The sequence below is a fragment of the Harmonia axyridis genome, chromosome 4 (genome assembly GCF_914767665.1).
Source record: "Harmonia axyridis chromosome 4, icHarAxyr1.1, whole genome shotgun sequence".
NCBI classification, from domain to species: domain Eukaryota; kingdom Metazoa; phylum Arthropoda; class Insecta; order Coleoptera; family Coccinellidae; genus Harmonia; species Harmonia axyridis.
The window spans coordinates 21336657-21353657 of NC_059504.1; the positions used below are offsets into that span (position 1 = coordinate 21336657).

At 33.4% G+C, this 17001-nt stretch overlaps 1 protein-coding gene across 2 annotated transcripts in view; it reads left to right on the forward strand.

Annotated features, from left to right (window-relative positions):
- Positions 1 to 7682, forward strand: part of LOC123678111 (erythroid transcription factor-like) — a 37850-nt gene extending 30168 nt beyond the window's left edge. For both annotated transcript variants that reach the window (XM_045614921.1, XM_045614920.1), the window contains exons 6-8: positions 1568 to 1694; positions 6006 to 6145; positions 6234 to 7682. In XM_045614921.1, coding sequence (XP_045470877.1) covers positions 1568 to 1694; positions 6006 to 6138 — 260 coding nt within the window. In that variant the 3' untranslated portion in view covers positions 6139 to 6145; positions 6234 to 7682. The remainder of the gene's footprint in view (positions 1 to 1567; positions 1695 to 6005; positions 6146 to 6233) is intronic.
- Positions 7683 to 17001: the final 9319 nt, after the last annotated feature.

Here is a 17001-nt window from a genome sequence, read left to right on the forward strand (position 1 = left end):
CAATGTCAAAATTAAGTAATACTTTCTTGGAAACATGTGTCAAAACAAACACTCCAAAATTGGAAGAGATGGAAAACAGATTTTTCCTTGAAAGATCAAGGATCAATTGATCATTCCCTCAGATAGATATTTATGTGACTTATGAAATTGGGTGATGTCGATATGAGATAAGACATTTATAAATGCATGCGTGCTTCAATCAAATGTGTCGCGAACAGATGAGATCAGAAATACCTACTCGTACCTAATATCGATCTTTTCCACTAGATTCCAGCCTACAGGTCTGATTCCGATATGGTATCTGATCAAGATTAAGTTCCTAATAAAAATTATTCATTCAATTCATTGATATGTTTTATCGAATCATATTTTTGAAATGTTAAATAAAGGGATTTCTAATATGATGTTTCATTTTGATACAAAAAAAACGAGTATATTTAAAGATAAATCAATGGAATTTATTTCACTGAAAAGAGATGATATGCCTTTAACCATAAAAACTATAATAGCAGGCCGCCGCAGTAACGGTTGTAACACCATAGTGCTTCAGTTTAGCGAACATTTACTAAAAAATTTTCACCATTTTCAAGTGAATTTCAATTCAATTACAACAATTTCAATGCATTGTTGAAGCGTTTATCGTCCCAACTTCAGTATTAGCGTAGTTTTTAATCGTCGAATATCAAACGATGACAGCTTCAAAATGAAAGCTGCCTAGATAGCGGGCTATTCAATATGGGACCTCTTATTCGAAAATTTTGTTTTTTTTAATAGGAAACCATGCTCCAGCAATCTAAAATATTTTCAGCGTTGCGCTATTGCCCATATTTTTCAACAAAGTTTTTCAGCCACAGATTTGTCGAAAATTTTTCCATTATCGGTTTATCAAAAATGTCATCCATTTAAATTATATTTAGTTTTTCAACTTTTTTTTAAGGGATACCTTACCTTTAACAAATATTTGTATTTTATTTCCTGATTTGATTAATTTTGTGTGCATTGTCTAATTGCAATCAAATTATATGTTGTGTGTCCCATATAAAAAACACCAACTCTTCTCTATATCTCTAAAAGGATAATTAATTTCATATTGAATAGGACACCCTATATATGACTTGATTACAATTATACAGTAGAATATTTGATTTAAAACTCGAAATGAATGGAAAATGTTTATATACATATAAGGTCCCATAAAAAAAATAAAAAAATAAATATTCTTGAAACGGATGACATTTTTGAAAACCGAGAACAAGATGCAAAAAAATTTGAAACATTTTTTAAACGCCCTGTAACTCGAGAACGAATCGTTTTATGCACATTCTATGAAAGGTTTTCTGATATCTTATGACTTCTAAAAAAGAGATCGAGGCTCCTTGAAGATTTTTTCTCTAGGTCTTATAGCTCTCGAGATGCTTTCAGTTAGCATCGAATTTGGAACACCCTGTACAATTAAATGGACCAATTGGTCTGACTATAGAGTCTCCAGTAGCTGCTATTGAGTGTTTCATCTTTTTTATCCAAATCGATAATAATTGTCCCTCATAGTATTTATTTTTGTTTATAGCACCTCAACACTTTCATTATGAAATTGCTGCCGACCAATATCAACTACCAGCAACAACACCCTATCACACAGTGGAATATACCAACAGAAGGATATCAAGTGCAGATATTCAGTTACTCAACCAGAAGTGGGTAAAATTGACAGACATTTTTTTTCTGATTTCTCTAGTCTAGTCAGTTTGATATCGTATAATTCATATTGAAAAGTAAGGAAAAGTTAAAAAAAAATTAATCCTAAATTTTTGAATCGTGTCAATTCAAAATATTTTCGATAATAGATGGTGTTTCATTCTCATTGTGGAGGCAGACTATTGGTTCTTTGATTTTTACTCTGATTACGTTTTTTTGTTATGAATAGGCAGAAGAATTACAATAAACACTAATTAAATCGTCCAAAATCGGAAATCATCACAAGAATATACATACAATCAATGTATTAATCAAACAAAAATATATCAATAGTCTCTCTAGCACCCAGTCCAAATTGTTTTATGTCTATGGTTTATGCCCATAGACATATAATAACATTATTACATATGTCTATGTTCATGACGGAATACCTGGCGCCACCTAGAGTTCGTTATGGGAACATATAGCGGAGTGGAATAGAATTCTGTTCGCAAAGTATCCTACCATCCTAACCGCCATCAACTAAGTAAACTCATGAAGAGCACTAGCGTTTATTGAAACAAATAATAATAGCACTCAATGTTAATTTGAATTTCTCAATATTGATGCGTATTTTCACGCAAGAGAAAGCTCGATTATTTTCTGAATATAGGAATATTACCTAACATACTTTTAGCGCCATCTAGGGAAAACCTTATGAGGGTATCACAAACAATTTCAATGGCATGCTCGAGGATTCAATACCGTTAATATATTGAAACAATGCATTAAAAATATTCTATTGGATTCAAATAGTAGTTGTTTCTGTAAAACAAAATCTTCGAAAATGTTCGTTAAACGCTTATAAAGATTCTGAGTGTGGTTACTCAGTTAACTATTATGTCCACCGTAAACTGACAAAACATGAAATAAACTGTTAATTGTCTTTAATTCCGAATTGAGTTTTAAAAATTTTAGACCGAATTCATCACTCGAATTATTCAATATAGGTGGATATCTATTTCATTGAACGCCTATCATCATAAACTTTCATATTTTCAATTCATTAATACTTTCCTGTCGTAGAGTTTTTGAAAACAAATTTTTTCTAACCTTTTAAGAGGTTTCTTCAAATTCAGTGATCAATTTTCGAATTCAATCGAATTTGTGGTAGGTACCTACAAAAATTAGATAAAATTAGAAATAAGAACTGTTTTTTATCAGCTTCCATACATTTCTATTTTTGAATAAAAATGAATATGTATTTCCATTCAATATTTATAAATTCGACGCTATATCTTGAAAGTGAAAACGTAAAATGAAAATTACAGGGGAATTCAATTTGTTCGTTTTTTATATTAATATACAGGGTGTCCCATAAGTGGCACGTCACAGTGACACCGGAGGTAGGTCAGCTAAAGAGGGACCTAACCAGCCTAACATGACCCCAGTAAAAGTTGCATGGTTTTCGAGTTATTACCAAATTACGTTTTTTAGTGAATTTTCACCTTTTTTAACATTGTCAGGGTCAGAATTCTGCTGGAAAGCTCTCGAAGCTTATTTTTTTTGTTGTAATGGAATCTTAAATAGTTATTTAAGATGACATGAGTATGATTCTGTCAAAAAGTTATGTAGATTTCCGTAAATTAATGGATAAATCTTGATTTCAATTGCTAGCAAAACGAGAACTTCGACTTTATTCACCTGCTGTGAAAAAAAAATCCTTGAAACAAAACGAGCAAGTAACATCAAAAAATTGGGCATTTTAGACAGATTTAGAAATGGTACAATACACGAATCTTATGCCCATAAAACTAGGTATTTTCATCATTTTACCGATGCCCTACTTAACTAAGTTGAAACTAGGAACCCCGCTATCAGGTAATTTTGCCGCTTGCTATGACATTACATTTGATACCGGGCTTTGTTATTATTTGTTAAAGTCACAATAGGGAAAAAGATGGATTAGGGGAAGCGAAAAAGGAATATTATTGAAAAAAAAAGGTAAATTAATTAAAAACAGACTTAACTTTCGATTATTTATTTAATTCTTAAATCTAACTTACAGTAAATGTTCAAACTGTTTCCCTCGGACTCTAATGCATAAATGACACCGTTTTATTAAATTACGATTCAATTTTCTCAAACTAATTTCCGATATGGTCCGGGCTGCGTCGAATACGCGTTCACGCAATTCTTCCTCGCTTCTTATTCGACGCAGGCCGGACCATATCGGAAATTAGTTTAAGAAAATTGAATCGTAATTTTATAAAACGGTGTCATTTATGCATTAGAGTCCGAGGGAAACAGTTTGAACATTAACTGTAAGTTAGATTTAAGAATTAAATAAATAATCGAAAGTTAAGTCTGTTTTTAATTAATTTACCTTTTTTTTCAATAATATTCCTTTTTCGCTTCCCCTAATCCATCTTTTTCCCTATTGTGACTTTAACAAATAATAACAAAGCCCGGTATCAAATGTAATGTCATAGCAAGCGGCAAAATTACCTGATAGCGGGGTTCCTAGTTTCAACTTAGTTAAGTAGGGCATCGGTAAAATGATGAAAATACCTACTTTTATGGGATAAGATTCGTGTATTGTACCATTTCTAAATCTGTCTAAAATGAACAATTTTTTTATGTTACTTGCTCGTTTTGTTTCAAGGATTTTTTTTTCACAGCAGGTGTCCAAAGTCGAAGTTCTCGTTTTGCTAGCAATTGAAATCAAGATTTATCCATTAATTTACGGAAATCCACATAACTTTTTGACAGAATCATACTCATGTCATCTTAAATAACTATTTAAGATTCCATTACAACAAAAAAAATAAGCTTCGAGAGCTTTCCAGCAGAATGCTGACCCTGACAATGTTAAAAAAGGTGAAAATTCACTAAAAAACGTAATTTGGTAATAACTCGAAAACCATGCAACTTTTACTGGGGTCATGTTAGGCTGGTTAGGTCCCTCTTTAGCTGACCTACCTCCGGTGTCACTGTGACGTGCCACTTATGTGACACCCTGTAGAATATAGGATGTTCCTAAATTGGAGATTCAAACGAAAATGAGAGATCCTCCAGGTACTTTTGTGAAAAACAAGTCCGATAAACAATTGTTTTGTCTCTGAAATACAGATCAATAAAGTTTTGTTTTTTTTTTCAAGTTATTTCTCATAGCATTTATCTACACTTTACAAGGCATTCGACTCAAATTTTGCATATACCTTTATTTCATTTTAGAGTGTATCTACATCACGTGATATTCAAATTCAATCAACAGAGTGATATTTCTTCTGGAATAGTACCCGCCATCTTCATCAGAACTTTTTTTTAGTTGTCCCTTGATAGTTTGAGAGAATGTAAAAAAACTTTAATCTTATAAAAAACTTTTTGGTCTCTTGTAGAAAAAAAAATTCAAACAATGCTCTTGAAATTCTAAGGAATATCAATATTGACATAATATTCAGTAGGCAAACTGTGATGAATGAATTAACTATTAGCTTAGTGCTGATTATTCTAATCTGTACCTAGCAACTATTCATGAAGATTCCAATAATCATCATTTCTGATGAAGATGACGATCCAGCTTGCATCTACTTACAATTCATTATTTTCGGCGTTCATCAGAATCTTTTTCTTTTTCGTCCTCAGGATCCAAGTCATCAAAAACACTTTTTTTGTATTTGCATTTCTTTTTGAAAATTTTCTTTTGAGGTGAGATTTACTGCATCAAACCTCCCTAGAAGACAAATTCAGAAAATATAGGACGTGAACATATTATGCTATTCGATTAAAGATCTGTTCTACTGGTATCTATGTTCTAAATAAAATGCGCAATAAGAATTAAGTAATGAATTTGGATAGGTTTTGTTGATAAAGAGATGAAGCCTTACGTTCGTTAGCCAAATTCTTACATCGAATATATAGAAAATACATTTTAAGCTTAAAAACTCTTGTTCGTAAAGCGATCGTTGTTAGATTTCAACTGACACTATTTCCACACTCATAGAGACATTGCACGTGATTATGCCTTCTTTGAAGAACCGAGGCAGGAAATTTGAACGTGTATCAAACCTCCCCTTGTATCAACCCTTCCCAGTCTTCCCTACTACACGAAACATCCTGTATCTCGCAAATAAAGCGTTATTTTATTTTCCTGAAATTATTCAAGAAATCTCTCATTTTGTTTGTACCTACCTCCAATTCAAGAACATCCTGTATACCAAAGATTTATTTTGAAAAATGATCAACCAAAAATCAGAAATACACACCTAAATTTGTCTTTCATTATTCATCTCTTCTTTATCTTACTTTTATATCTATTGTTTTTCTAGTGTGGCACCCCTGCAGCCTGTTATGGTAGGCATACCAGAAGAACAAACATCTGTCATAACGTCTGCTGCTGAACAGAGTAGATACCAAAACAATCAGGATGAAGCGCATGTTAAAGAAGATAACAGCAATTGAAACTGAGGTGAATTATCAAAACAACAATAGAACAGCCTTTCATATCTGAATGTTATCATAAGACGAATGATTCTCTATGTGTCTATTTTTTCCAGGTGCCAGATAAATAACCAATATCTTGCCAAATAGAGAAATGACAACAAATGGAATGCAAGGATATTCCGGAAGAAAAATTGTCGATGTATATACTGTATTATTGATATGCTTTACGCATTCAGAATTTATATAACTATTTATGCTAGAGAATTCTTATCGATTTATACCAAATATTGTATAGGTAAATCTAGTCTGCTCTAAAGAATGATTTGTATGTAAATATTTTTTTAATAAATGTCTGAAAGTTTAGAAAATTGCAATTCGCCAAAGCTTGATCCATACCGATACCATATGTAGATACCTACTCATATACATATAAATCTTCGTTTTGTAATTTCATCTATTAGAATTGAGATTTCAGCCTTTTAACCTATGACAGAATTTATAGATAGGTAGATTCATCTAATTTGATTATGACTAGTCCTATGAATATTTTATTCTATATTCAAATCGCATAAATGAATATTTACTTTTATTTAAGAGTTATTCACGAAATGTTTAAATTTGTTTTTTTAATGTCATCAGTTAGATTGTTGATGATTTCTTGATGTGCAGTAACTGTTGTCAGTTATCACCGAATTTGTAAAAGGATTAAAATTTATAGATATACATGGAATATGGTATAGCTATAGGCTATAATCGCGTCATTCAATGAATTTCTCCAAGACTGCTATAGGGGATAGCTCTTCTTATTTCGAATTTGACCAGGTTATTTATTTAAGTATTAGTGAATAGTATTCCATCACTAATACTTGATTTGTAATAATTATAGTATTTTGACTGGATTGCATTCCGTCGCATGTCATGGAATGAATAATGAGAAAACTTATCCTTGAAATGACCACACAAAAATATCATGAATTTCTTGTCAAACCAATACCTTTTGATGTGGAATATTCCACATCAAAATTATTTCAAAAGTCATATCCATTGCAGTTCTCAAAACGTTTTATTCATTTTTGAATTAGGTACACGATTCAATATTTAGCGTTGAAACATACAAAAACTGGATGCATCAAGCGAATTAGATCTGGAATTTCAAAATACCTCACCTGAAATTATTGAATCTGCTCTTACAATAACCGAAAGTATATTATCTCAGAAATGAAAGGATATAGATACATAGATATATGAAAAACATTATCTTCATTTTATGGGCTGGAAAGAAGCGATGTCAGATTTTTTCTCGGAAAACGTGTTTTTGGGATAGGTACATTGAAAATCAATGCGAAATCGGATGAACTTAGCAAGTATGTACCTACTTCGATCTCTTCGAGCCATGTATTGAACAAGTCCTCAACCACAAATACTACGCATACAAACATAACTTACTCTGAAAAACGTGTTATAAAGAATTCTTCATCAATCTCCACTCTGGTTTTCAATCTTAATGATTGTTAAAATATAATAACTATAAGTTTCATTATGAAATAAATTTTGAAGCATCAGTTTATGTTTTCTATTGTTCCTCAATAAAAATACTATTTATTTTACTAAATCTAATACACTCGTGGATAAAGTACAGTTTGTTTCTCGTCTAGAATGAAAATCCAATCCAAAGAATCACGAGCATTGGATTTTCATTCTAGACGAGAAACAAACTGTACCCGGATTTTTATTCTAATCTTGAAACAGAATAATGGATTACTTATTCTACAATTTTGACTACAGTACATCTTCTCTTCTGCATTTGAAGGTTTTTTCCGTGAATCTGTTTAAATAAGAAGACTTAGTTTTGTTTCGAATAATTAATTTCGTTTGATTATATCTATTTAAATATGTTAATTATAAAAAATATAGTAATAACTTGTCGCAGTGTTGTACGCTAAGTTCAATTCTAACTGAAACCTTTTTCTTTCATCCGGTAGATAAAGTTGAAATTTTAAATGTGATCAAATCGCTAAAGAACAAAAAAGCTGTGGTGCTGATTTTGTATCAGTCAGGATTTTGAAGGAAACAGCGGATTACATAGCGGAACATATTGCATTTCTGATTAATTTTTCAGTTACAACTGGTAAGTTTCCTACTGTCTTGAAACATGCAATAGTACTTCCGATCTATAAGAGAAATGATCCTTATAATATAGCCAACTATAGACCAATTTCCATACTAAGTGCCTTCTCTAACGAATGTCTTCATTGAACGAATAGTATTGAACCGTATGATGAGTTTTCTCTCAAAATTTGATCTCATTTCCAGCTGTCAACATGGGGTATAGACCTGGAAGTTCGACGCAAACGGCTGCTTGCACTTTTTTGATTTTGTTTATCGTTCTCTAGATGACGTTATTCTTGTTTCGGGTGTATTTTTCGATCTTACGAGGGCTTTTGATTGCGTTGATCCTCAGTTTATTGTAAGCAAGTTGCATAATATCAGATCTAGGGGGATATTTTTCAGTCTCTCGCGTGTTCACGAACGACTTGGGGGTTGCTCAGGGTTCCGTGTTGGGGCTTTGCTTTTTATACTCTTCATTAATCATTTGCCTGACGTAGTTTTCGAATGGCTTGTCATTTTTGTGGATTATAGGTACTTCGGTGGTGCTCTCGGCTCGGAGTCTTCCTGACTTTATACGACGCTGCAAGCTCTTGGTTGATGGTTTTGTGGAATGATGTAAAGCTAATACTCTCATTGTTAATATTCCTATGTCTGAATTGATACTTTTTGAAATTAAGAACGCCTTAGGTGAATCAATTTCAATTAATTGCTTGGGGAATGAGTTAATGTCCAATAACTCAGTTAAATTTCTAGGTTTATATGTTGACAAGAATTTGAGATGGACTGATCATATATACATCATTGTAGGAAATTAAGCTCGTCCTTCTATGCTATTCGGCAGATAAGGGACTCGCTCCTTTTTGAATCCATTATAAATAGTTATTACAGCTTGTGTTGTTCCCATATTGCCTATAACATCATAATATGGGGAAGTTTTGTGGATTTCAGTAGAGTATATTCATTTCCCAGAAACGTATCAGTAGAATGATTATTCGAGTTGGTCATCGTGAACACTGTAAAACTTTATTTGTTGCCAATAGTATTTTGACTGTGCCTTCTATATTTATATATATAAAAGCTTATTATATGTGAGAGACAACAAATCTGCTTTTAACAAGTTGTGTAATTTTCATTGTTACTCTACAAGAAGTTCTGAAACTCTATCTTTGCCTGTTCACTGACAAGGAAATTTGAAACATCTTCATTTTATCAGTGTATCAAGCTTTACTATCACTTACCTGATTCTGTGAAAGTAATGAATATAAGTTTTAATAAAATGGTTAAATTGCTGTTGATTAGTAAGGCATATTATAGTGTTAAGGAGTATTTAGATGACAGAAATCTGTTGTTGTGATTTTGTAATAAAATTATGATTTGTCCTATACCCAACATTGGGTCCAACAGGATCAATAAATTATTATTATTATTATAATTATAGGTATCTACTGCTCCAATCCCTAAAATGCTTCATTGATTCTCAATGATATCTTTATAGGAATCTAAATACTCTATTTCTTTGAACTACATCCTTCTAGATATTATGTAGGTATAGGTATCACTGTTTTTTTTATGTAGTGAAATCTGCGAAATGGAAAGGAATAAGGATTCGCATTATGTGAAACTCAAAATACTTAACTTGACATTGCTAGAAAGTTCAGGAAACAAGAATTGGAAAACAGGTAACAGTTAAACTGATGATGAAAATTGAAAAGTTTCGCACACTGCACCAATAAAAAAATCAAGTGGAGTTGGACCTTGCCGACTTATAATACCTTCAGAGTTAATGAGCTGTCCAAACTTTGAAAAGGAATAGTTATTGTTGAAAATTGGCAATAGGAAAAAAATTGAATACGAAATTATTACACAGGATGTTTCAAAGATAGGGTTTAACAACAAATTCCTGATTAACCCTGTATAGTGACTTAAAACCAGCATTTAACGAAAGAGTGAATATGAAAGTTGAGGTTAATAATTTTTTTTCAAACGTACAATAACAACGTCATATTTTGATCGGCAAGTTAATCGAAAAAATATACCTACTTTTCCTCCGCCGCGCCGGAGGGTAAAGTGTTGCTATGCTAACGATTATTTGTTCGCCGGAGGGAAAAGTGTTTCCTAGCGATGAAAACTATCAGCTATTATACTTCATGTCTATCAAAATTATTTTAGCTTGACAACCGTAACTTGGCGAATTTTCCATTGAACAATTATAATATGCTTCGTTAGGCTTGTCAATGAGGTCCTTACTACGGGGCAGTTTCCAGAGCAATTGAAGAGCGCGAAAATAATTCCCTTGAACAAAAATGGTTCAAGACAAATAATAAAAAATTATAGACCTATATCAGTACTCAGTATTTTCTCAAAAATCATTGAAAAAACAAAACCATGAAGACAAGAATTAAAAATTATGTGAATGCTACATTTGGATTTGACAAGTATCAGTATGGGTTCCTAGAAGGAAGTAGTACATCAAGTGCTGCAGTTGATCTGCTAGAATTCGTCTCTGCTGACATTAACAAGGGTAATTATGTTGTACTGGTTTTTATAGACTTGCAAAAGGCGTTTGATACTGTGAATGTAGATATACTTTTAAGGAAGTTGTACAGGATTGGATTTCAAGGGACAGCTTATAGACTTCTTGAAACATACCTGAAAAATCGAATTCTTTACACCAGTATCAATAAACAAAGAAGTAAAAGGCGCACAGTTAACATGGGTGTCCCTCAGGGTTCAGTATTGGGCCTACTGCTGTGTTTGCTCTATGTACATCTGATGGGTTCGAGATCAAGATATATCTCTTTTGCGGATGATACTGTCCTGGTGTACTCAGGAAGATCTTTGGAGGAACTGGAATCGACTATCGATGCTGATCTGCTTTATTATTCTGACTGGCTGCGTTATAACAGACTGAGCATAAATGTAGACAAGACTGTATATATGTGTATACTGCAGAAGAACAAGCCATTTCATGAAATACAAGTCAAGTTTGATGATATTTCACTTGATCGTTTGAAACAGCACAAATATCTATATTGATGAAAGATTGATTGAATTGGTAAAAACACATAGAACACATGATACGTAGGGTAACTCCTGTGGTGGGTTCACTGAGAAGATGCTCATTTATGTTCAGTACACAACACAAAAAAAATGATCTACCACAGCTTGATCTCCTCCAGACTGTGGTACCTCATTAATTGTTGGGGGAATGCATCAAATACATTATTAACAAGGCAACAAGTGTTCCAGAATAGAACTATAAAAATATTATTCAACTAGGGCATGTTAACACCTACATCAATATTATATAAGGACACTAAACTTTTGGACATTCATAACCTAAAGAAATTGGAACAAGTTAAACTGATTCATGGCATGACGAACAATTGTATAAAGTAAAATTATAGATTTACACTAGTACAGGATGTGCATAGTCATAACACCCGAGATAGAGGTACCATAGAAATGAACTCAGGTTTACAAGGAAAGCCCAGGACTCCCCAATTTACCGAGCAATAGAAGCATTTAACCAAATACCTCCAGAAATAAAGTGTATAAGAAAAAAAAAACTTTAATATTAAGCTCAAGTTTAACCTGAAAGATTTATTTTGTTTAGTTAAAACATTGTTGTTGTTTTGAGTATTTCATAGTAGTATTTTTTTGTATATTGTTAAATAGGCCTTGTCACCAGTACTTGTACTGTATAAGAGGTAAATAAATAAATAAATAAAATAAATAACGATCGTTAATATAAATCTTCAAAACGTTTGAAAAAAATAAAATATTTTATTCGGAGGAGAATGGACTTTTCATGGCTCGCCTTCAATTACCTGTAGGTAGACACAGGCTCGCCATGAAAGGTGACACTTCTCTTCCTCATGAAATAATGAACTATTTTCTACAGTTGACTAACAATTTTTTGAAAATTGAGTTAAAAATTAGACAACTATGAGACTTCAAATTTTATCAAATATCATTTTTTGAGCCATTTTGATAGCCAACCTTCTGAGAGGTGATGGCACCCGAAGAAGAAGAAAGCGTTTTTTTTTGCATCTGAGTGTAAAAACAAGCACTCAAAATACGAGAGAACCATTTTCGGTTAACTAAGCGATCAAATCTTAATATTTTGTCAGTTGATTCCCAAGTTGACCATACGGACAGTTATTAATGGACAACCCTCTACAACTCCGGCAAATTATCATCAGAAATCGGCAAATGACAACAATAAACCACATCGCGATGATACGTCACCGTCAGTTTTAATAACCGGATTAGATAAAAAAAATTTAGAGCCTCACGCCGACCATAAAATAGGTCCATACATTATGGGCACTTTCGCTCGCGACTCTAAATTAGTCTGGTGTTATCTTGGTTCGCATTCCGCGAACAGCCGGTCCATAAATAACTGGCAGACCGGGACTTGCTTCCAGGAACCGGAGGAGATGCAAGAAAATCCACTTACCAGTTGTACAATATCCCTTTTTTTTCTTGTTTCGGAGTTGTGACATTTGGAAACACGGGTTGGAACTTCTGGTTTTCGGGCATTTTTGGTCGCCGACATACAGGCTGTTGCCTGAATTGGCTAGAAGGATGATGCGGATAATTTTTCGAAAAAAAACCGGGAAGCGTTTTTTTTTGCATATACCGAATTAGTAGCTTTCGCGAGGTTTCTCGGTTTGATGTTCGTGCGGTTTTTTGACAGCGAGATACTTTTTGATAAAAACAAATATGAGGGCTACTACTTATGTATTGAGAATTGCCAAGATTGACAAGATTCAGATCTTGAATACGATTATTTTGAAAAGCAGTAAATATACACTGCTCAACAATGGATAGGGATCACTTAATTGTTCTAAATTTATTTCTGAAATATTCGCTCCAAGATTATAAATTTAGTCAGATATCAGAGTATTTTCAGTTGATAATATGGTTCACTTGAGAAAAGAATGAAAAAATGGAAAGTTGGAGAGAAAAAAAGACTTTATTAGGACCACTCAAAATTCTGTGTTTGAATAACATAAAAATTTTATGATGAAACCACAAGAAGGCTGAAGTTTCGGTTAAGCTAGTACCTAGTTGGTCCCCCACGAGCTCGTCTGAAGCATTCTACCCTACGAGGCATACTTTTGATCAAACGATTTATAAAATTTTGGGGCAAATTCGTCCAAATATCCCGTAAAGCGTTAGAAAGGTCCTCCAGGTTATTGATCGGTTGTTCTAAGGTTGACAATTGTCTAGACATCTCAGACCAGACATGTTCGGCTCAAACGCATCAATTGCGTCCGAAAACGATCGCCTGTGATTGTTTCAGTCGGTTCCAACAACTCATAACACACTACGCCGAGCTGGTCCCATCAAATACTGAGCATGACCTAGGAACCGTGAATATTCGGTTTTGCCGTCGACGTGAAAGCATGGCCGGGATATTCTCATGATTTTCTGCGCTTGGGATTATCGTAATGAACCCATTTTTCGTCTCCACTCAAAATGCAATGCAGAAATCCCTTCTGTCTTTGCGTCGCAAGCAGCTGTTCAGTGTTCACAAGCAAAAAAACGTCGTTCAACATCTCTCGGCTTCAACTCGCACGGCACCCAATTTCCTTGTTTCTGAATCATTCCCATGAATATTCGGTTTGGCAGTCGACGTGGAAGCATGGTCGGGATATCCTCATGATTTTCTACGCTTGGAATTATCGTAATGAACCCATTTTTCGTCTCCAGTGACAATTCAATGCAGAAATTCCTTCCATCTTTGCCTTACAAACAGCAAACAAACGCCGTTGAACATCTCTAAGCAGTCGGCTTCAACTCGTATCTTGTATCTGAATCATTTCCATGACTTTCAGGCCTTTTGAAATGGCTTGTTGCGTCACTCCCAATGATCCTGCCAATTTTTGTTGCGTTTGACATGAGTCTTGATCAAGTAATGCTTCCAATTCTGCATATTAGAAAACCTTCTCTCTTCCACCGCCATGCTGGTCTTCAACGTCAAAAATCACCGTTCTTGAAGCGTTGAAATCACTCTCGGCACGTTATTTCACTAATAGCGGCCTCACCATAGGTATTTGAGAGCATTCGATGAGCCTCAGCCGCAGATTTCTTCATATCAAAGCAGAAAATTAAAACCTCCCGCAAATTACGAGAATTTGGCTCGTAAGCTGACATGTTTAATCGAGAGTAGCTTTATGATGCGGACACAAGTCGACTAATATTTCGATGGTGCTATGTTTACAAATACCTGAGCTTATTGTATGACATTTACGATCTATTCATTTCGACCACCACTTACCACTAAAGCCATCTATAGCAAAAGGGCGGAAGCAAAGTTGTACACCTTAGATATATAAATGTATAAATATAAATATTTTTGAGAGATTAGGTCTAGATACTGATTTACATAAATGGTTCCAAAAAAAACTCTAAGCCCATAAGGGCGACCCCCCCCTTAAACTTTAAGGTTGGGACCGCCCTTGCAGACAGGTGAGCAGAGATCCTTATGTAAAATTTTTCACGTGTTTGCAGGACTAAGGCCAACAAGTTGAGAACGGCGACGTATCGACATTTCGGCGCCTTCTTCTACACTTAAAGCAACAGCTTCAATATTCTGTTCTTCATTTTGTTGGTGGTTTCGATACGAGAAGAGTTAAATTAGTGTGAAAACAGTCAATAACTGAACGAACTGCTTGTTAACTCAGCCCATTTTGTTATCAGTAAAATGGACGAATTGCTCTATGAACTTCCCGAATAGATAAAGTGAATTTTAACAATTTGGAAGCGTTGTTCTGATGTTAACCGATTCATAATGAATTGCCAAACCTTACTGAATAGAAATGTCAATACAATTTGACATTCCAAACAGTAAAAGCCAAAGACAAAAACAATCGAAACTTCTCATACTCATGCAGATAAAAAAATACCTGTGGTATATTTTCTGTGCTACAGGGTTATTTTCAAATTTGCCAATTCCAGACATGTCGGATTTGATCTGGGCTCCTGCGTATAATTTTTTTTTTTTGAAACGGATAGATATTTTCGCGTAGAATACAGCGATGTATGTACTGTCATTTTTTTCGGGTGTTGCAGTTTTTGAAATATAGATATAACTTATAGATACCTTCTTTTTTTAGAACATCCTAAGATTTTTTCTTCATTTTGTTTCGTTCATTTAGGACTCAGGACTCATTGCCAACTATAGTCAGGCAATGTAGAGTATTCATATAGGTATCTTAAACTTCGTAAAATATATAGGAGCCATAATGGTGACGGAACAAAATTTTTGTTTTTAACTTTAAACTTAAACGATTACCTTCATTATTCCAAATCATATCAATAAACCATTTCATACTGCGATGGTACGAAAATCTTTGTTCAAATCATGATAGACTACAGAGACGATTTTATTCTCTGTCTCACCTATCAGGAAAGGAAAAAAGTGAAATGCATATTGAGCGTCATTTGGGCTGACAAAAACTGTTGCGAGTAAAACTAACTAAATTTTTTTAAATTCCATCGAATGAAACAAAAAAACCGCTCCATGAATTGAATTGAAATTCTCTTAGATTTTTGTGGTGATATTGAACTGTAAAACGCACACTCAATGGTTTTTTTGATATTTTCAATTCAGAAGAAAATTTTTTTCCGAAAATACCGTAGCTACTTCTTGTAGAGAATTCATTCAAGATTTCAAAACATCCCATAAATTTTCTGTGCAATCATTGATTGGTGAGATATTGTTGGTTAAAGACAAAAAGTTCCTTTTCAATTCAAAGTTCGATATTTCAGCGAGAAGTGCTCTTATCGAAATTTTGAAAAACGGATATTGAAGCTGAATGAACTAGTTATCTTATCTATATAGATAAGATAACTAGTTCATGTTCAGTGAGTTGAAGCAGAATATTCAATAGTGGATATTCATATTGAATACCACCATTTCATTTTTAATACAAAAATCAAGATCAATAATTAATCAATAATGGAATATTGAAGATTCATGAAACTTATAAGCTTCTAGGATAAACAAGGAAAAAAATTCAATTCCTTCTGGAAATTATTTATTCCTCCTCATACTACTGTTATTTTTAACAAGATAAAATCGGAATTTTTCCATCACAAAATTACCTCTGTGTGATACAGAGGTGATTCCATCTTCCACATAAATCCATTCATGAAACTGCCTTTTCATTTTCGAGCTAAGTGATTGTGTAGGTACTTAGATAAAGTATTCTGGGTTCATTCAATCCAAAATGCAAGCGTTCTTACACTTCTTGCTACCCTAAAAATTTAAAACTTTTCTCACTGATTCCATGATAATAAGAATTCAAATTGAACACTGGTTTGAATACCACTTTTTTGCTGACCTCTAGATAACAAAATATACTCAATTAGCCCAAATTTCTAGTAATGTACAAAACTTCAACCGTTTGTTGGGTTTCTTGAATTTTATTGACAAAATATAACATAACCTTTAAACATAACATTACAGATGCGAGATGATTAGTATTCATAGGTACATAGATTTAGCTTATTATTCTGTAGGTTTTTTGTCATTATAGTGTTTTGTGATTGTGAACTGGGCAACGTGGGAAGTCCACAGATGATTATCATTTATGTTTATTTACCTTTATGAAAATGAAAAAGCGAAAATAAATGATTGGATATGAATATCAGATTTAATATGGGTGGTTGCTAGCTGATTTTTTTATTATTATCGAATATGAAATAGAAATCAAGAGAAAAATAATCAACATATTTATCTCCCACGAAATTGCTATA